Raw genomic sequence first — 15,363 nt, 5'->3', positions numbered from 1 at the left:
GGGATCATGACCTGAGCCGAAGGCAGACGCTTAACCATCTGAGCCACCCAGGCGCCCCTGTGGTCTCTTCTGATGCTAAATAAAATGTTATGATTTCTGAGTGTTTTCACATTCGGGGCATTTTACTTCAACCTCTGGACCAGAGTGTTCTTTCAGGCATATGAGCGCAGTCCGGAAATGTAAACATGAAGCTGACCTAGAGAGAGCTTGAAGTCAATGTGTTTTCTTTTTGAGATAAGGCTATGCTCCTACAAACAACCTTGGACTTCATTTGGTAAAGAAAAAAGATGGAACATGGTTTAGGAATGCCATGCCATTTCCAAATGCAGCAGGTTTCCTGTTAAGTTTCTTCATGTGTCTTTATGTTCTTATGGAATGCCTGAAGTCTTTTCATTTACTTTCCAAAATGAACAAAGTCGAGGGGGCGGTGGGTGAGGGAGGGTGCAGGATTCTTAAGCGTGCACCTAGTGCACACTTCTGTTCACATTGGTCACGCAGGCTTGCCAGTTACCTGTGCTCACGCCTGCCTCCCCGGGCCTGGGGACTCCACGAGAGCAAGGGCATGTCCTTGAGAACTCTCCTGAAGGTCTCCTCCACACCCAGCTTACTACCCAGCTCAGAGCTGATACTCAAAACATATCTATTGAATGATTCCAAGACGCTTCCAGATATTAATCAGGAATGTTAAAACCTCCATTATTTGAACTCCTATCCCAAAGGAAAATACATAGTGTGATAGTATTCCACTGGTTTGAAATATATATATATAATTAAATAAAAGAGCACTATTAAAACAAAGCCAAAAGACCCCTGAGAGGAACTATAGCTTTCATTTTCTAGGTCGACTGAGCTACACGGGAGACCAAATGAATTCAGTACAAACACATGTAAAGACAGTAGCTAATATTGACTGAGCACTTACTGTATTCCAGGTACAACTGTAAGAGCTTTATGTCTCATATCTCATCTCATCCTCACAGCAATCCTAGGAGGTAGGCTATTGTTATTCTCCTTTTACAGATATGGATTCAATCACTGGCCCACAGCAGCGGTGGGATTCGAACCCAGGCAGTGCAGCCCCAGAGCCCACGTGACCGCTAAGTGACTGACTGAGTGGATGACGTGCATACGGACGAACACGTTCTCTCACCACAGTAAAAATACAACACACTCAGCAGCTCTCATTTCTTCTCAGATGATTTAGTCGAAGGCTCTGATGTCCTACATTTTCTGAGTTTTAGAGAAAGCTGTGGAGAAAGATAGGAGAAAGCCGTTAGAGGGTTAACTGTTTTTCTTCTTGTCCCGATCTGATGGAGCATTTTATTTTTTTCAAGATTTTATTTATTTATGTGACAGAATGAGAGAGGGAGAAAGAGAGAGAGAGCACAAGCAGGGGGAGTGGCAGGCAGAGGGAGAGGGAGAAGCAGACTCCCCGCTGAGCAGGGAGCCCGATACAGGGCTCAATCCCAGGTCCCTGGGATCATGATGTGAGCTGAAGGCAGATGCTTAACTGACTGAGCCACCCAGGCACTCCCTGACAGAGCATTTTATAAATCACTGGTCTAATAGAATTTTCTTAATTCATTTTATTAAATTAATACAATTTATGTTTCTTAGGGCATATTTCTTTTGAGTTCCTCTAGGCATTTCCCAGACAGTACCCAATGGTTTTTCCCACCCCAATGTGAGGATGTTAAAGGTAAATATTATTGCCACTAGGATGGATGGTAAACAGAGGCATAAGGGGCAAGGTCCCTTGCCCAAGGTCATGTCGGTCACCAGAGTGGGCAGCGAGCCCTGGCCTTCTGAATCACAGCTCGGTTCCTGCCCACTGGTGGCAGAGTCTCAAGTCCATTGCAAGTGGAGTCTTTAGGTGGCCATGAAAACGAAGATGAGCTGTCTTATTCTCTTTCAGGTCTGTGGATGGCTCCTAGAAGATCTTGATTTTCTCCTGAGGACATTCCGTTTTCCTGGGCCAATTTCCTGTCAGACCATCTCCCCCGTTGACCATGAGCCAGCCAGACCCCGCCTGTCACCCTGATCCCAGCCCTGCTCCCCCGTGTGTGGTATGTGGCCAAGCCCACTCCCCCGAGGAGAACCACTTCTACACCTACACGGAAGATGTGGATGATGACCTCATATGCCACATCTGTCTGCAAGCTTTGCTGGAGCCTCTGGACACTCCCTGTGGACATACGTATTGCACCCTGTGCCTTACCAACTTCCTGGTGGAGAAGGACTTCTGCCCCGTGGACCGCAAGCCGGTGGTGCTGCAGCATTGCAAGAGGTCCAGCATTCTGGTCAACAAGCTCCTCGACAAGCTGCTGGTGACCTGCCCGTTCTCGGACTACTGCACCGAGGTCCTGCAGCGCTGTGATTTGGAGCAGCACTTTCAGACAAGGTAGCACCTCCTCATGGGCCAGCCCCCCCCCAGCCGTGTCCTCTCAGGGACAGCTGGGCTCGCCTGCCTCCCAGGGGCAGTGTTGTCCTCGGGGGCCGGGTGCTCCACGACATGCCTTTCCTCTGCCTTCTTCTTTGCAGCCGAAGAAAGCAATCGCCCAAGGAAAACCTTCTAGGTGTTTATCGCTATGGTTCAGTGTGAGAACACAGGATGTCATAGAGTTGTGGTGTGTAGGTATGGGGAGTAGGGGGTTTATTTTATGGTGGTAACACTCACATAACATAAAATTTGCCACTTTAGCCATTTTTAAGAGTAGAGTTGAGCGGCATTAAGTACATTCACACTGTTGTGCAGCTGTCACCACCATCCTTTCTCTAGAACTTTCTTCATCTTCCAGAATTGAAACCATACCTATTAAACCAAAACTCGCCATTCCCTCCTGTCTGGCCCCTGGTAACCACCGTGCTACTTTCTGCCTCTATGAATTGCTCTAGGAACCTATTAGAAGAGGAATCATACCATATTTGTCCTTTTGTGGCTGGCTTATTTCATATGTGTGCATTCTAAAATGTCAAAGATACTGGAAAGATCTGAGGAGCATCTTTCTCTGGGGCTCATGGCCCCCAGAAGATTTCCTGGCAGGCACTGCTTATCTTTTCACATCAGAAAAAAAATGTCTCCCAATTTGATCCATTATTAAAATGTCCTCTGTATGGGAATTGACTAAGGCCAACTCTTCTTTGAGGAGATGTGAGGTATTGCCAACAAAGTTTTCAATGGAGAAATGTAGAAAACTGTTGTCTTCCGGTGATTTTTCTAAGTTTTTGGCCAAGGTACACATGGGTGGCAGAGCGATGGTGTCACCACCTCCGCTGGTGGCCAGCATCATCCACTCCACCTGTCTGCCTCTTAGGTTGTCCACTTACATTGTCATGTTCCTGGGCATTCCCCCCGTGGATGGCCTCAGGACAGCCCTGAATCTCGTTTCACATGAGGCACTCTCTTAGAACATTTAAGGTGCTTAAGAGAGGGTGAACAATAATACCACAATTATTCATAAGAGGAAATGTGGAAGCTAGTGTTTACTTTGGTTCCTGTCATGACAAGGGCAAGAGGTAGGTGCAGGTGTTTTTTTCTAAAGGTCACATACCTTAGGTTGTGAGTCTGAGTCTTTGTTTTTCAGATTCTCTGGCGTGGATTTGCATCCAGGGCAGTGGCTGGGCCCTAATGCTTAGCACTTGTTTTCCATGCTAATTATGTCTGTGAACTTGCTTTTCACCCCCAGGATGTTGAGTGAAAGGCATCTAACCCAAGTTTGCAGGTTGCCTCTGACCCTCTGTTGTTGACATCTGAACTAGGGTACCCCTCTTCTCATTGCCCAGGAGATTTGGCCAGAGGAGAAGGGGGTGAGGGAGGCTGTTTGTGACCTTTGTTGGAAGTTTGGCCCAGCAGGGGGAGAGGTACTGTCTGCAGGGAAGTAGGTCTAGGGCAGGCCAGAGAGAGGCGGATGCTGACAGTTGCTGGGGCAGAGCCAGGGCCAAGGCCAGGGCCGCACTGGCTAGGGGAGGCGAGGAGTGGTGGAGGACAAAGGCCCTGGTAGGGCTCCCTCACCCATCACGTTCCCTGCTCCCAACATTTGCACCCTCTACCTTGGTGTTTGGGGCTGTATGAGTTTCCTATTGCTGCTGTAGCAAATGATTGCTACTCGGGGCTTCAAATCACACAGATGTGTTATCTTACAGTCCAGAGGGTTAGAAGTCCAGCATGGGGTGCACTGGACTGACATCAAGGAGTTGGGAGGGCTGATTCCCTCTGGTTCTAGGAGAGAATCCCCTTCCTTGCCTTACCTAGCTTCTGGAGGCTGCCTGCCTTCCCTGGCTTGTGGCCCCATTTCCCATCTTCAAAGCCAGCAGTGGACCATTTTCCAGTCTCTCTGCCTGTCTGTCTCTGTGTTTCTCTTTCTGTGTCTCTCTCTGTCTCTCTGTTTGTCAATCTCTTTGTCTCTCTCTGTCTCTCCCTCTCTCTCTTTTAAGATTTTATCCATTTTTATTATTTGAGAGAGAGCACGAGTAGGGTAGGAGGGAGAAATAGACTCCACACCAAGCCGAGAGCCTGATGTGCGGCTCGATCCCGAGACTCTGGGATCATGACCTGAATGGAAGGCAGATGCCCAACCGACTGAGCCACCCAGGCACCCCTCTCTCTTTTTGTTGGTCTCTGTCTCTCTCTCACTCTCTTATTTCTGCTTTCATCATCACATCTCTGTCTGTGGCTCTGGCCTTCCTGCTGCCCACTTGGTAATTACATTGGACCCAGTTGGGTAATCTACAATCATTTCCTCATCTGAAGATCCTTAATTTAGTCACATCTGCCAAGTCCCTTTTGCCCTGTAAGGTGACCTATCCACAGGCCCTTGGGATTAGAAGGTGGCCGTCTGTGGGGGCAGGCGTTGTTCTGCCCACCACAGGAGCTCCGCTGGGGAGGGATAAGAGAGGGGAGAGCAAAGGAAAGAAATGGGGGTGGTCTCTGGAGACAACGTGAACATAGCAGCTTCTCCTCACTTCCTCATTAAGAACTGATTGGGGCCAAGATTATCCTGAACACTGGGGAGAAGATGGCATATGGATCGGAGGGTGAGTTCACAACAGAAGTGGGGCAGAAGAAGGGCCAGAAAGAAGCACTTGGGTCCTCTGGGGTCTCCAGGGGAGAGAGGACACTAGCACCCCTCAGCTGCCCAGAGTGGGAAGGTCATTCACCCACCCACACAGGCATTGTGGCCCACACACCTCAAGGAAGCCCAGGGAAAAGTCTGGATGAATCCTCAGCTGATAATGATATACACAATAGAAAAACAACAGTGAGGAAAGAACCCAAAACTAATTGAAATCACCTTTTCACACTGAGGCCTCAGAGTTTCTCACAAGCACCCAGCAGCAGCTCCCTGTGAGGGGAAAACTCCCACGTAAGGGAGGTGTAGGTCTCAAGACCCGCTCTTGGTCTGCGCCACACATCAGCTTCCTAAGTAGGTCGAAACCAACATTTCCAAAAATATGTTGTACATATTAGTCATCAAATGCTTAAGATACACTCCTTCCCCTCCCACCCTGTGGGCATTTGATTGGCAAGGATTCAAAACTTGGAGCGAATCCAGCACCTGACTCTGGAGCCCTGTTAGGTGTCGGGCCAGCAACTGGGCCAGCGGACCATCTCTTCCCCTAACCCTCAGAAGGGAGATGAAGATTAAGTTGTTACTACTCTGGAGTCCCTTTAACTGGGAACCACCAAGAGGTGACCAGGAAGCAAGGGTTTTCCTTACGTCTCTATAAGAGACCTCCAGGTTGGTGGCTGCAGGTACCAGAGCGTGGTCACACATTTGTACTAGAAGATAGCTTTCTTTGTAAATTTTGCATCTCAGTTTTGGTATTTAAAATGTAATGAGTTTTAAAAAATATTATTTGCCTTGTGGCAAAAATGGAATGAATATAAACTAGGCAGGCTCAGGGTCTATCCAGTAAGGAGACTTAACTACAATTCTGGTTGAAGACCACCATGTGACCAATGTGGGTCCACACACTCCCTCCCAGTGGGTCCCAGTATCCGAACAGTCCCGGGCTTCATGGAGAACTGCAGACTTAGCTTTATCCACCTGTGGAATGGGAGCTTATTTCATTTGGGCTCCTTGAATACAGAGCTCTTCAGAAATGAATCACATTTAGAATGTTGCCATTGTCCCTCTAGAAAAGAAGACGTGGTAGAGAAATATTTTTCCTCTCAGCTGAGGTCTCTGTTTATGACCTGTCCATAGGTCCACACTCATCCTAACTGTTGACCCAGAGATGCAAGCAGCCTCGTCTTTAAACAAACGCTGCCTGTTTTCTCCAGAATTCATGTCATTTGTAAACATTGTTGTAAACATTGTTATCTGGCCACTTGAGCCCCTGAGTTGAATGTAAATCCTTAAGTAAAACATTTAGGACTGATTGTGATTGTGCATGACTGGCTGGACCAGCAGCTCCTCGTCCTCTTCAGACGAGGGGGTTCTCCCATGAGAGTAAGCCTGAGCATGTGAGCTAATGTTTGGAATCTTCTGGCTACTTCCATTGACCTCCGTCCTCTTAGATGCTTGTGGACTTCCATCGCATAGGTCTCCTGCAAAGAATTCCCACGAGGGTGACAGGCTTGTTGAGTCGAGGGACAGAGAGCCTTCTTAACCAAAGGACATTGCCAGGAGACATGGCATAGTTGCTGTAGGGCCAGTCCGATGCATCACTCTTGACCCAGAGCAGTGAGAGGGTGTGTGGGAGGAAAGCCTTCCCTTCCTTGATCCTCAGTGGGAGTGGTCTGAGGCTCAAGACTACATCTTCCTTGTGTAATAGCATCATCCACATGTGTAATATTTATCAAGGATCTTCAATAGGCCTGGCCCAGAATGAAAGAAAAATCTATACACACCATGATTTCTGCCCCTGAGAAAATGACCTTTGAAGAGTGGAGAAGTTGAAATCACGTGCACATTGAATTGTTTCATAGGATAATTCCCTTTGCCCTTCAGTTTCTATCTTATGGAAGATAATAACTATGGGGGATAATAAAGCGGACCCTTAAGCTACTAGCAGGAATAAAGAGATCATTGTTCAGTGTTTTGAAAACAACCCTGAATGAAAATGTGTATAATTGGCCCAAGACATACCTGACTGAAGGCTCCGGGGGTTTGGTTTTGTTTTGTTTTAATTAATTTTGCACCCCCAAGTCCCCGGAGTTTCTTCTCCAAAGACCTACCCCAGAACCTCTCTTGACCTTTACTTCTCGCAGGCGACCCCTTTCGTTAGTGTGTTCAGTACAACACAAACACAGTTACTGTCTGTGGTGCAGGGAGGATTCTGCTGCCAGAGGAAAGGTCTAGGGGAGCATTGCTCTGTGGAAAAACAGGTAGGTTACAGGTCTTGTTGGTCATGTCAGCCAGGCTCCACATTTTCCCTGTAACTGTGTTTTGACATACATACTTCAAGTGACATTCCAATCCTGAGCCCAACTTTTTCCTGGTTCCTACCTGGCTGAGAGCTGCTCTTGACACTCTTCTGGGCACAGAAGAAATGAGGCAGTTGTCCTGCCTTGCCTTCTGGGAGAACCACTGAGTTTCTATCATGTTCCAAGCAATTTGCTAAAGAAACAACATTCTCCAGGGCACTCATGCCCTGAAATCTCCCTTACCTTTTTCCTTTCTTCCTGGACATTTGTTATCCATCCGTATGAATGTTTGACCCCTGCTGTGGCTCTTGGCCCGTTTGAAGTCCTGAAGTCCTTTGGTTTTGTTTTGTTTTGCTAATTTGCTTCTGATCAAGAAAGATTGGTCCAAAAAGTTGACTCATTAACCGAGTTGAATTCTAGTTCCTTCAACAAATATTTATGAGTATCTACTATGTTCTAGGCACTATGGTGAGGATACAGTGCAGAACAAGACCAGTAGAGCTCCTGCCTCCCAGGAGTTCCTTGTCTAGTGAAAAGAGGCAAGAAAAGAGGAGGTAATGGGTGATATCTGAGATGACATTTAAAGTTAGATAGAACTTAGGCAAAGGGTACAAGGTTTAGGGTTAGGGCTATTTACTGGCAATGTCGCTACAGAATATGACCATTGGGATTCTATCCCCAAGGGATTGTATTAGGATTGTATTTGATGGCAGATATTAGAAAATTCAAATTGAATTGGTTTAACTTTATAAAAGTTTCATTTTTCTTATATAACAGAAAGTATAGGGATAGGAAGTCCATGACTAGTATGATGTTATCATGATGCCATCAGGAATCCAGTCTCTTTCTGCTTTGCAGATTAGCTTTCATCCTCAATTTTGTCACCTCTTGATCCCAAAATGGCTACTCAAACTCTAGCATCACATCTAAGTTCCAGGCAGAAATAAGTTCCATGTAGGAAGAACCAGTGGGAAGGGCAAATCGACAACATGCAAACTGAGACTTTTGCTTTAAAAAACTTTCTGGGATGCCTTACCCACTAATTTCTGCTTATACCTCACTGGCCAGTATTATGTTATATGGCCACCCATCTGTGAGAGAGGCTAAAGTGCATTATTACCACCACGAACTAAACCTAGGTTCTGTTAAAAGGCAGAAGAGAAGATCAGATCTTGGGTAGGCAACCAGCAGTTTTTGCAGTAGTGACAGAAGTAACAACAAAATTCCTTCGTTTTTATATTGCATTCATATCCATTAATGAATTTTATGCAAGGAGGTAAAAGGGCAAGCAAACATCCTTTTTTAAAAAATTTTTTTATTGTTACGTTAATCACCATACATTACATCATTAGTTTTTGATGTAGTGTTCCATGATTCATTGTTTGTGCATAACCATCCTTTTTTTGTCATCGAGACTTGGAGAAGCACTCTGACATGTCCAAGATTATCAGAAATACAATCTAGCACACTATGAAACCCACAGCCTTTTTTTAGACACCATGCTTTTCCTGAGCCATGATCTATCCAGCAGATCCTGGACACTTGAGAAGAGCATGTCCCAGGACTCCGTGAAACTCCATATTCAGGAAAAGGCTGTAACATTTCATGTCCCTAACGGTGCAGGAGGAAAGAAAAGAAGAGAATAACAACGCCTCTTGGAGATAGGTGCTGGGCTGCCTGCTGGGCTCCTTCACTGTTATGAGTGGTTATTATTCATTATTATTAATAATAACAATTTTATAATGATAGCTAACACTCATTGAGCCTTTTGCTCTTTATAGGCATCATCTCGTTCCACCTTCCTAACAACGCTATGAGTAAGCACTGTTATTATTGTCTTTCTTTTACAGAGGAAGAGACAGAGGTTCAGAGAGGTTAAACAACATGCCCAGTGTCACACAGCTAGTATGCGGCGGAGCTAGGGTTCAACGTCATCTGTTTGATTCCAGCAGCTAAATACCAAACCTAACTTCCTTTGTGCAGCTATTTCATTTTACTTCCTCTCCCCCAGCCCTGACTCACTCTTGCATACTAGGCTTACAGGGAATGGAATGCAAATGAGAGCCTCAACAAAACTATAAATGAATACATGTCCTACTTTATCAAGATGGCTTATCTCTGCCCGAAATTGCAGCAGTTAAACCCGTATATTCTAAGGTTCTACTGTGCTTACACTCTTTCAGGCCCGCCTCAGGTAAATGCACTGCTCTGAGGCCAAATTCCTGTTTCTACAGCTCATTGCAATTGTTCTCAGCTCACGGACTTCTCCCGGGTCTGCGTCCTGGCCGGTCTAGTTTGCTGGAATTGCTTGGGTACCATTAGTGAAACTATCCATTTAAGCCCTTTCTGTTAAGATTGAGGCCTCGAGCTGCAAAGACCCAAATGGATTCTAGCCCTCCTTTTTTTTAAGATTTTATTTATTTGTCCAAGAGAGAGTGCACACAAGCAGAGCATAAGCAGGGGGAGCAGGACACAGAAGGAGAGGCAGGCTCCCCACTGAGCAGGGAGCCCGATGTGGGGCTCGATCCCAGGACCCTGGGATCATGACCTGAGCCGAAGGCAGACGCTTAACCGACTGAGCCACTAAGGTCCCAGATTCTAGTCCTCTTGAAGATGGGGTAGAAGGAGGGGAGCCCCGGGGGCTTCTGGGGGCATCACAGAGTTTAGGCATGCAAAGAAGTCCTAATGGGAACGTAGAGAGCATGGGCTAGAGTCACTAATCTGTACGCTGCAAGTGCTGATGTGGCCCAGCCCCCCGCGGGACCCCCCAGCGGGTCAGGCATGAAGAGAGCTCCACTTCAGAGAGGAGGTGGCTGAGGCTTGGGGGATTACATGAAATGCCCAGCATCCCACAGCTGGTGCCAGAGCTTAGTTCAGCCGCTCAGGGGAGGATGAGGAACAGAGAGACTTCCCTCCTTGCAGAACCAGAACCTGAACCTGGTTTGGACAGAACTCTAGGTCTATCAAGGCTCTCTGCTATCCTCAAGGGGAGCGACACAGCCTAATCTTGCAAAGGGCCAGTTGTCCAGATGAGTAGAGAAGCTGTCACTTCTCTTACAGCCGCCAGTGTAGTGAGGCCAGAGATAGGTAAAACATCCTAAAGGCATGTTCTAAATATACACTCAGGCGCGGAGCTGGTTCATGTTTAACCCTCCTCTGTCGCAATATCTGGAGACTCACTTCGAGCTCCGATCTCCAGGCTGTGTTCCAAGGATGCTAATTTCTTAGAGTGTCTTCCTCTAGCAAACTGGGGGACAGCTCTTGATGATTTGCCTATCTGCACAGTGGGGTCTGAATGTGCCATGCCCGTGCCCTCTCCCCACGCAGCTCAGCTTTCAGCCCATCTGCTCCCGGCCGGTGATGTCAATGTACCAGCTGCTTCCCAAGAACCAGTCAGCATCCTGCAGGAGGGGCAAGTCCCTCTCCCGGGCATCAGCCTGCTTGCTCTCAGCCCGAGACCTCTTGCCAACCGTGGTGGGTCCCTCTGGTCTTATATCTCCCCATCCGAGAAGCAGAGGGCACGACCCTCTTCCAGGCCTGTGACTTATCAGCGTGGCTCCATCCCAGGGCTCCACATCTGATGCCTTCTCTCTGCTGATTGTGGGGATATGGCCAGGTTTGTTTCAGGGAACTGAGCTGGGCTGGGCCCCTGCAGCTGACAGAGCGAAGGTGGCCAGGAAGAAAGCAGCCTCCTGTCGGAAAATGAAGGCACTTCTGCTGCTGGTCCTGCCTTGGCTCAGCCCTGCCAACTACATTGACAATGTGGGCAACCTGCACTTCCTGTGCTCAGAACTGTGAGTCCCGCCATAGCGCTGCCTGCCTGTGTTTGTGTGTTGGGTGTGTCGGGGGTGGAACCGGAGTCCGTTCCCTGGCTGGTATGTCTGTTTAGAGGAATCAGTCCCTCATGAGCTAGATGCACTCGACAAAGCACGCAGCCAGCCAGCAGTCTCGAGTGACATGCTTAGGTCTGTGACTTAACAAAAAAACACACACACCATCTTACGGATGCTCCGCTTTCCCAGCGAGGCATTTTCTTCCTGCTTCTGTGCCAACACTGCCTTTTTTTTTTTTTTTTTGTACTCTACTTTTTCTCAATAGATGTGTCTTCTCTTCCTTCCATAAATAGAACCAAAGAGCAATTACGAACCAAGCTTGCAGACACAGATCTGCAGCCCCTGTCAGGCATTTCTAGTTCCTTTTACTGGGAACCCAGTCTTCGTACCTAAAAACACATACAGCCTCAGCACAGCAGAGAGGTCACCCTCTGTGTAAAACAATAGGCATCCGCTGGAGCTTGGGGTTTGACCATTTTTAAACGTATGAGCGAGCAGAGAGAAGTGGGCAGGGAGCCCCCACATCCCATCACCTTGACTGCTTTGCCACATTTGCTTCGTGTATTTTATTCAGGTGGTTTGGAGTAAATTGCAGTCATGACTTTTCGCCCCTAAATACTTCACTGTGCCTCTCGAAAAAAATAAATAAATAAAGACGTGTTCCTACGTGACCTATGTCCATTTTACAAAAGGAAATGACTCACACACCCAAACTCTACAGTGGTGTTTTTCTGGCTCCTTTTGTTAGTAAGCTTGGAAAGAGTATTGCAGGTGAATGTGAACAGCTTCTGGCAAACAGAGGAAAAAGTGCTGAGGTGTGTGTGCCTCAGTCAATGCTGGGAGCATTGACACAAAAGTGTGTTCCTCCTCACTCACCTTTTGGATGGGGAAACCTCGCAAGGGCTAGCTTATGTGTAAATTCTTGTCGGTGGGCAAATGAGAAGCATTCTGATTAGAATTCATAGAGCCCAGCCTAGAACAGCTCAGTGGGTCGTACAGAGATAGAGGTAACCCTCCAGAATGTGTGGTGATAACCAGGACCTCCTTTATAATCAGCCAGACTGGCCAATGTGCATAGCACAGTAGATGCTCAATAAGTTCTTGATAAACAGAGGAGAGAACAAGGGACCTAGGTCCTTGGAGGCAGACGATTCCTTTTGAGGGCCCTGCATTTCAGGATTAGCTGGTCCCATCTTTTTCAAATGTAACCCCCCTCAGATAAGAAGGTTCAAAGGGGAAGTATCTGGCTTAAGCCTGAGTGGTGAGCATCTCTTGGGTAATAATGGCATATGGAAGCTTTTCTAGAAAAATATACAAGGGCAGAGCTCCTTGGGATCGTGGCAAGTCTCCTTCTTCTCCCTTGATGGTGTCTCTGAAATCTGGTGCCAGAGCGCTCCTCCTCCGCCCCCTCACCGCCACCTGCTGTCCTTGTTGGTGGCCGGGCTCCTCTCCTAGGGCTGCTGCAGCAGTGACCGCATGCTCGGTAAGTTAAGGCAACGGAAATCTCTTCTCTCATAGTTCTGGAGGCCAGGGCCTTGAAATCAAGGTGTGGGCAGGGCCACACTCTCCAGGAAGGCTGTCAGGGAGAATCCTCCCTTGCCTCTTCCAGTTCCTGGTGGCTCCAGGCGTGTCTTGGCTCCTGGCCACCTCACTCCGATCTCTGCTTTTGTCGCCATATGACCTCCCACTTGTGTCCTTTCCAATTCTCTGTCTTTTCCTCTTCTTGTAAGGACACTTGGCATTGGATTTAGGGCCTGCATCATCCAGGATGATCTCCTCTTGAGATATTTAGCTGAATTACGTCTTTTTCTAAGTAAGGTCACATTCACAAGTTCCTGCTGGACATCTCCTAGGGGACCACAACTGAAGCCACTGCGGGTGCTCCTGAGGAGCTCTCCACTAATTTACTTACATTTTTATGGTCTAATTAAAGGAAGGCTCTCCACACTGGCTTCTCAATTTTCTTTTCTACAAGTACGTGAATCAAGGCCACTTTTCTGTTGAGTAACTGGACACAAGCAGGCCATTCTTTTCAAAATGTGAAACAATCCAAGAAGCCTAATGCCAGGAAATTGCCAGGATGGCATTCCCAGACTAATGTGCCAGAACTTTCTGGAAGCCTCAAGTCACTGGGCATGACTGATGAGAGAATTCTGTGTGGCTATCACCTGCTGCTACTGGTGTGATAATGAACTAATCGGCAAATTAATGACACATTTCAGGTACTGTGGCAGTGCTTTGAGCAATACAGGTGGTAAAAAATTTGGCATGGTACCAACCCTCAAGGAGCTGACAATCCAATTGAGACGATGAAATTTATACACCTCAGAAATATTAACAATGAGCCAAGGCATGAGGGCATATGTCTCTAAAAAGTAGGATAGGCAATAAGTTGAGAGGAGGTGGAGTTTGCCCATTTCCATGAAATTGGTCGGGGAATGCTTCTAGGGAAGGTGGTGGTTTGAGCTGGATCTTGAAGTCATTAGAAAAAGTTTAGGCAGAATCACGGATGGGAAGAGAAAGCACTTCAGGCAGGGTAAAGGGCACTACAGAGGTTGCAAGGTGGCTGTGGTTGTCACCAAAGCCTTGAGAAATGATAATGGAGAGCAGTAAATGGGACCGCTGGGTCCCTTCACCGTTCTTGGAAGCTAGGGCCATGGGATGGTGGCTGCATGTTCCTGAGACGAAGAGACACTTTTCTCACTGCCATAGGCCACTGGGATCTCGAAGGCAGGCAGAGCTGAGTGGACTCACTAGAAAGTGCTGGGAAGCCATGCTTCCTCCCGCCCCCCCTTGTCTGAGCTTTGGCGCCTTGGCCTTGGGTGAGCTTGACCTGTGTCCACCGTGCTCCCAGCTGCAGAGACCCTCCTGGATTTTCCTTCCTCTCAAAGGCAAAGGCTCTCTCAGTCTGAGTCCTGTTCTCACAGAGCCCAGCTGGAAAATTGGAAGTAATCCTGTAAATAGTGTCAGTTACAGTACGTGGCCCTGGGGGCCACAAACTCCAATGCCTACAGGAACCGGGCAGGGGTTATTTCAGAATGTGAGTCATTCAGGTATAAGATAAAAGGAAGTGGTGAGGCCTCTGAACAACTGTAGTGTGTGTGTGTGTGTATGTGTGCTCACGTATGTAATTCAAGTGTTTTTAGACATTACATATAATTTAATATATATTATTGTTTAAATATATATGATGTATATGATACATATTATATAAGATATGTATAATGTCTAAAAGCATCAATTTAAAACAAAACAACTCTCCAGCAGATCACTTCTGCCTGCCCAGTTTGGCCTTCAGACTCAACAGTTTATGACCCTGGGCAGCTCCATCTTTAAACACGTCCATGGTCACCTAGTGCCTTGATGCAGAGGGCAGTGAATCCCACAGAAGCAGCCTAAAACCAGAACATTTGACGTGGAATCCCAGTCCATAGGTTAGAGGCAGGGCATCTAGGATTGCTCTCAGGGCTGGCAAAGAGCACCCCATGACCGTAAAGGGCCATGCTCTCTTCCCCCATGAACCCTCACCCCCACCCTTCCACAGACTCTGAATTTCCTAGACTCCAAAGCGAATGTGGAAAACAGACTCTCTGTCTCACAGAATGAACATGGATAAGGCCTTCTCATCCTTCTGGGCCCATTTGCTGCCCTACACATGAGGAGACATATAGGAGAAGTCTTGAGAACAGCATGGGTTCTGAGGACCACACAAGTGAGAACTGAGGGCTGGGTTTGTTTTTTTCAATGCAGATATTTGGGCTCTAAAATCTGCTAAAACAAAAACATTTGGCAGGGGCATCTGTTTTCATTCTGAAGCTCTCCAGGTGATCCTTATGGGACCACCATCTTCATTCTTAACAAGCTCCCCCAGTGATCCTTACGGCCCCTCCATATTCATGCTTACAAAACTCCCCAGGTGATCCTTATGGGCACTGCAATAAGAGAACTGTTAGCTCCAGCTCGCATGTCAGCGTGCCCTGACTTCCTCTGCGGAGAACCAGCACTCCACAGGTCTGCTCTGTGTCATCAGCGGCTTACCTGTCCGTCTCCTCGACCTGGTGAGTCCTGAGGGAGAGCTTGAGGCATGTTCATTTGTGCACACCCAGCTTCTACACCCTTCATGCTTCGATTAAACCGAGCGCTGTGAATTTGGCTCCTATC

General features: G+C 47.4%; 1 protein-coding gene across 8 annotated transcripts in view; it reads left to right on the top strand.

The window, feature by feature from the left end:
* The window catches only part of LNX1 (ligand of numb-protein X 1), a 204,718-nt gene that overhangs the window by 106,405 nt on the left and 82,950 nt on the right, over window positions 1-15,363 (top strand). For 6 of the 8 annotated variants that reach the window (XM_073891663.1, XM_073891666.1, XM_025887334.2 and 3 more), the window contains one exon: window positions 1,916-2,401. In XM_073891663.1, coding sequence (XP_073747764.1) covers window positions 2,010-2,401 — 392 coding nt within the window. In that variant the 5' untranslated portion in view covers window positions 1,916-2,009. Of the gene's footprint in view, window positions 1-1,915; window positions 2,402-10,790; window positions 11,164-15,363 lie in introns of those variants that run through there. The other 2 variants (XM_073891667.1, XM_025887335.2) reach the window with 2 other exon arrangements.

Source organism: Callorhinus ursinus, unplaced genomic scaffold (assembly GCF_003265705.2).
Source record: "Callorhinus ursinus isolate GAN/ISIS: 27379988/994484 unplaced genomic scaffold, GSC_fseal_2.0 scaffold4, whole genome shotgun sequence".
Lineage (NCBI taxonomy): Eukaryota > Metazoa > Chordata > Mammalia > Carnivora > Otariidae > Callorhinus > Callorhinus ursinus.
The sequence above is the reverse complement of the archived record's forward strand: the minus strand, read 5'-3'. Positions and strand labels throughout refer to the sequence as shown.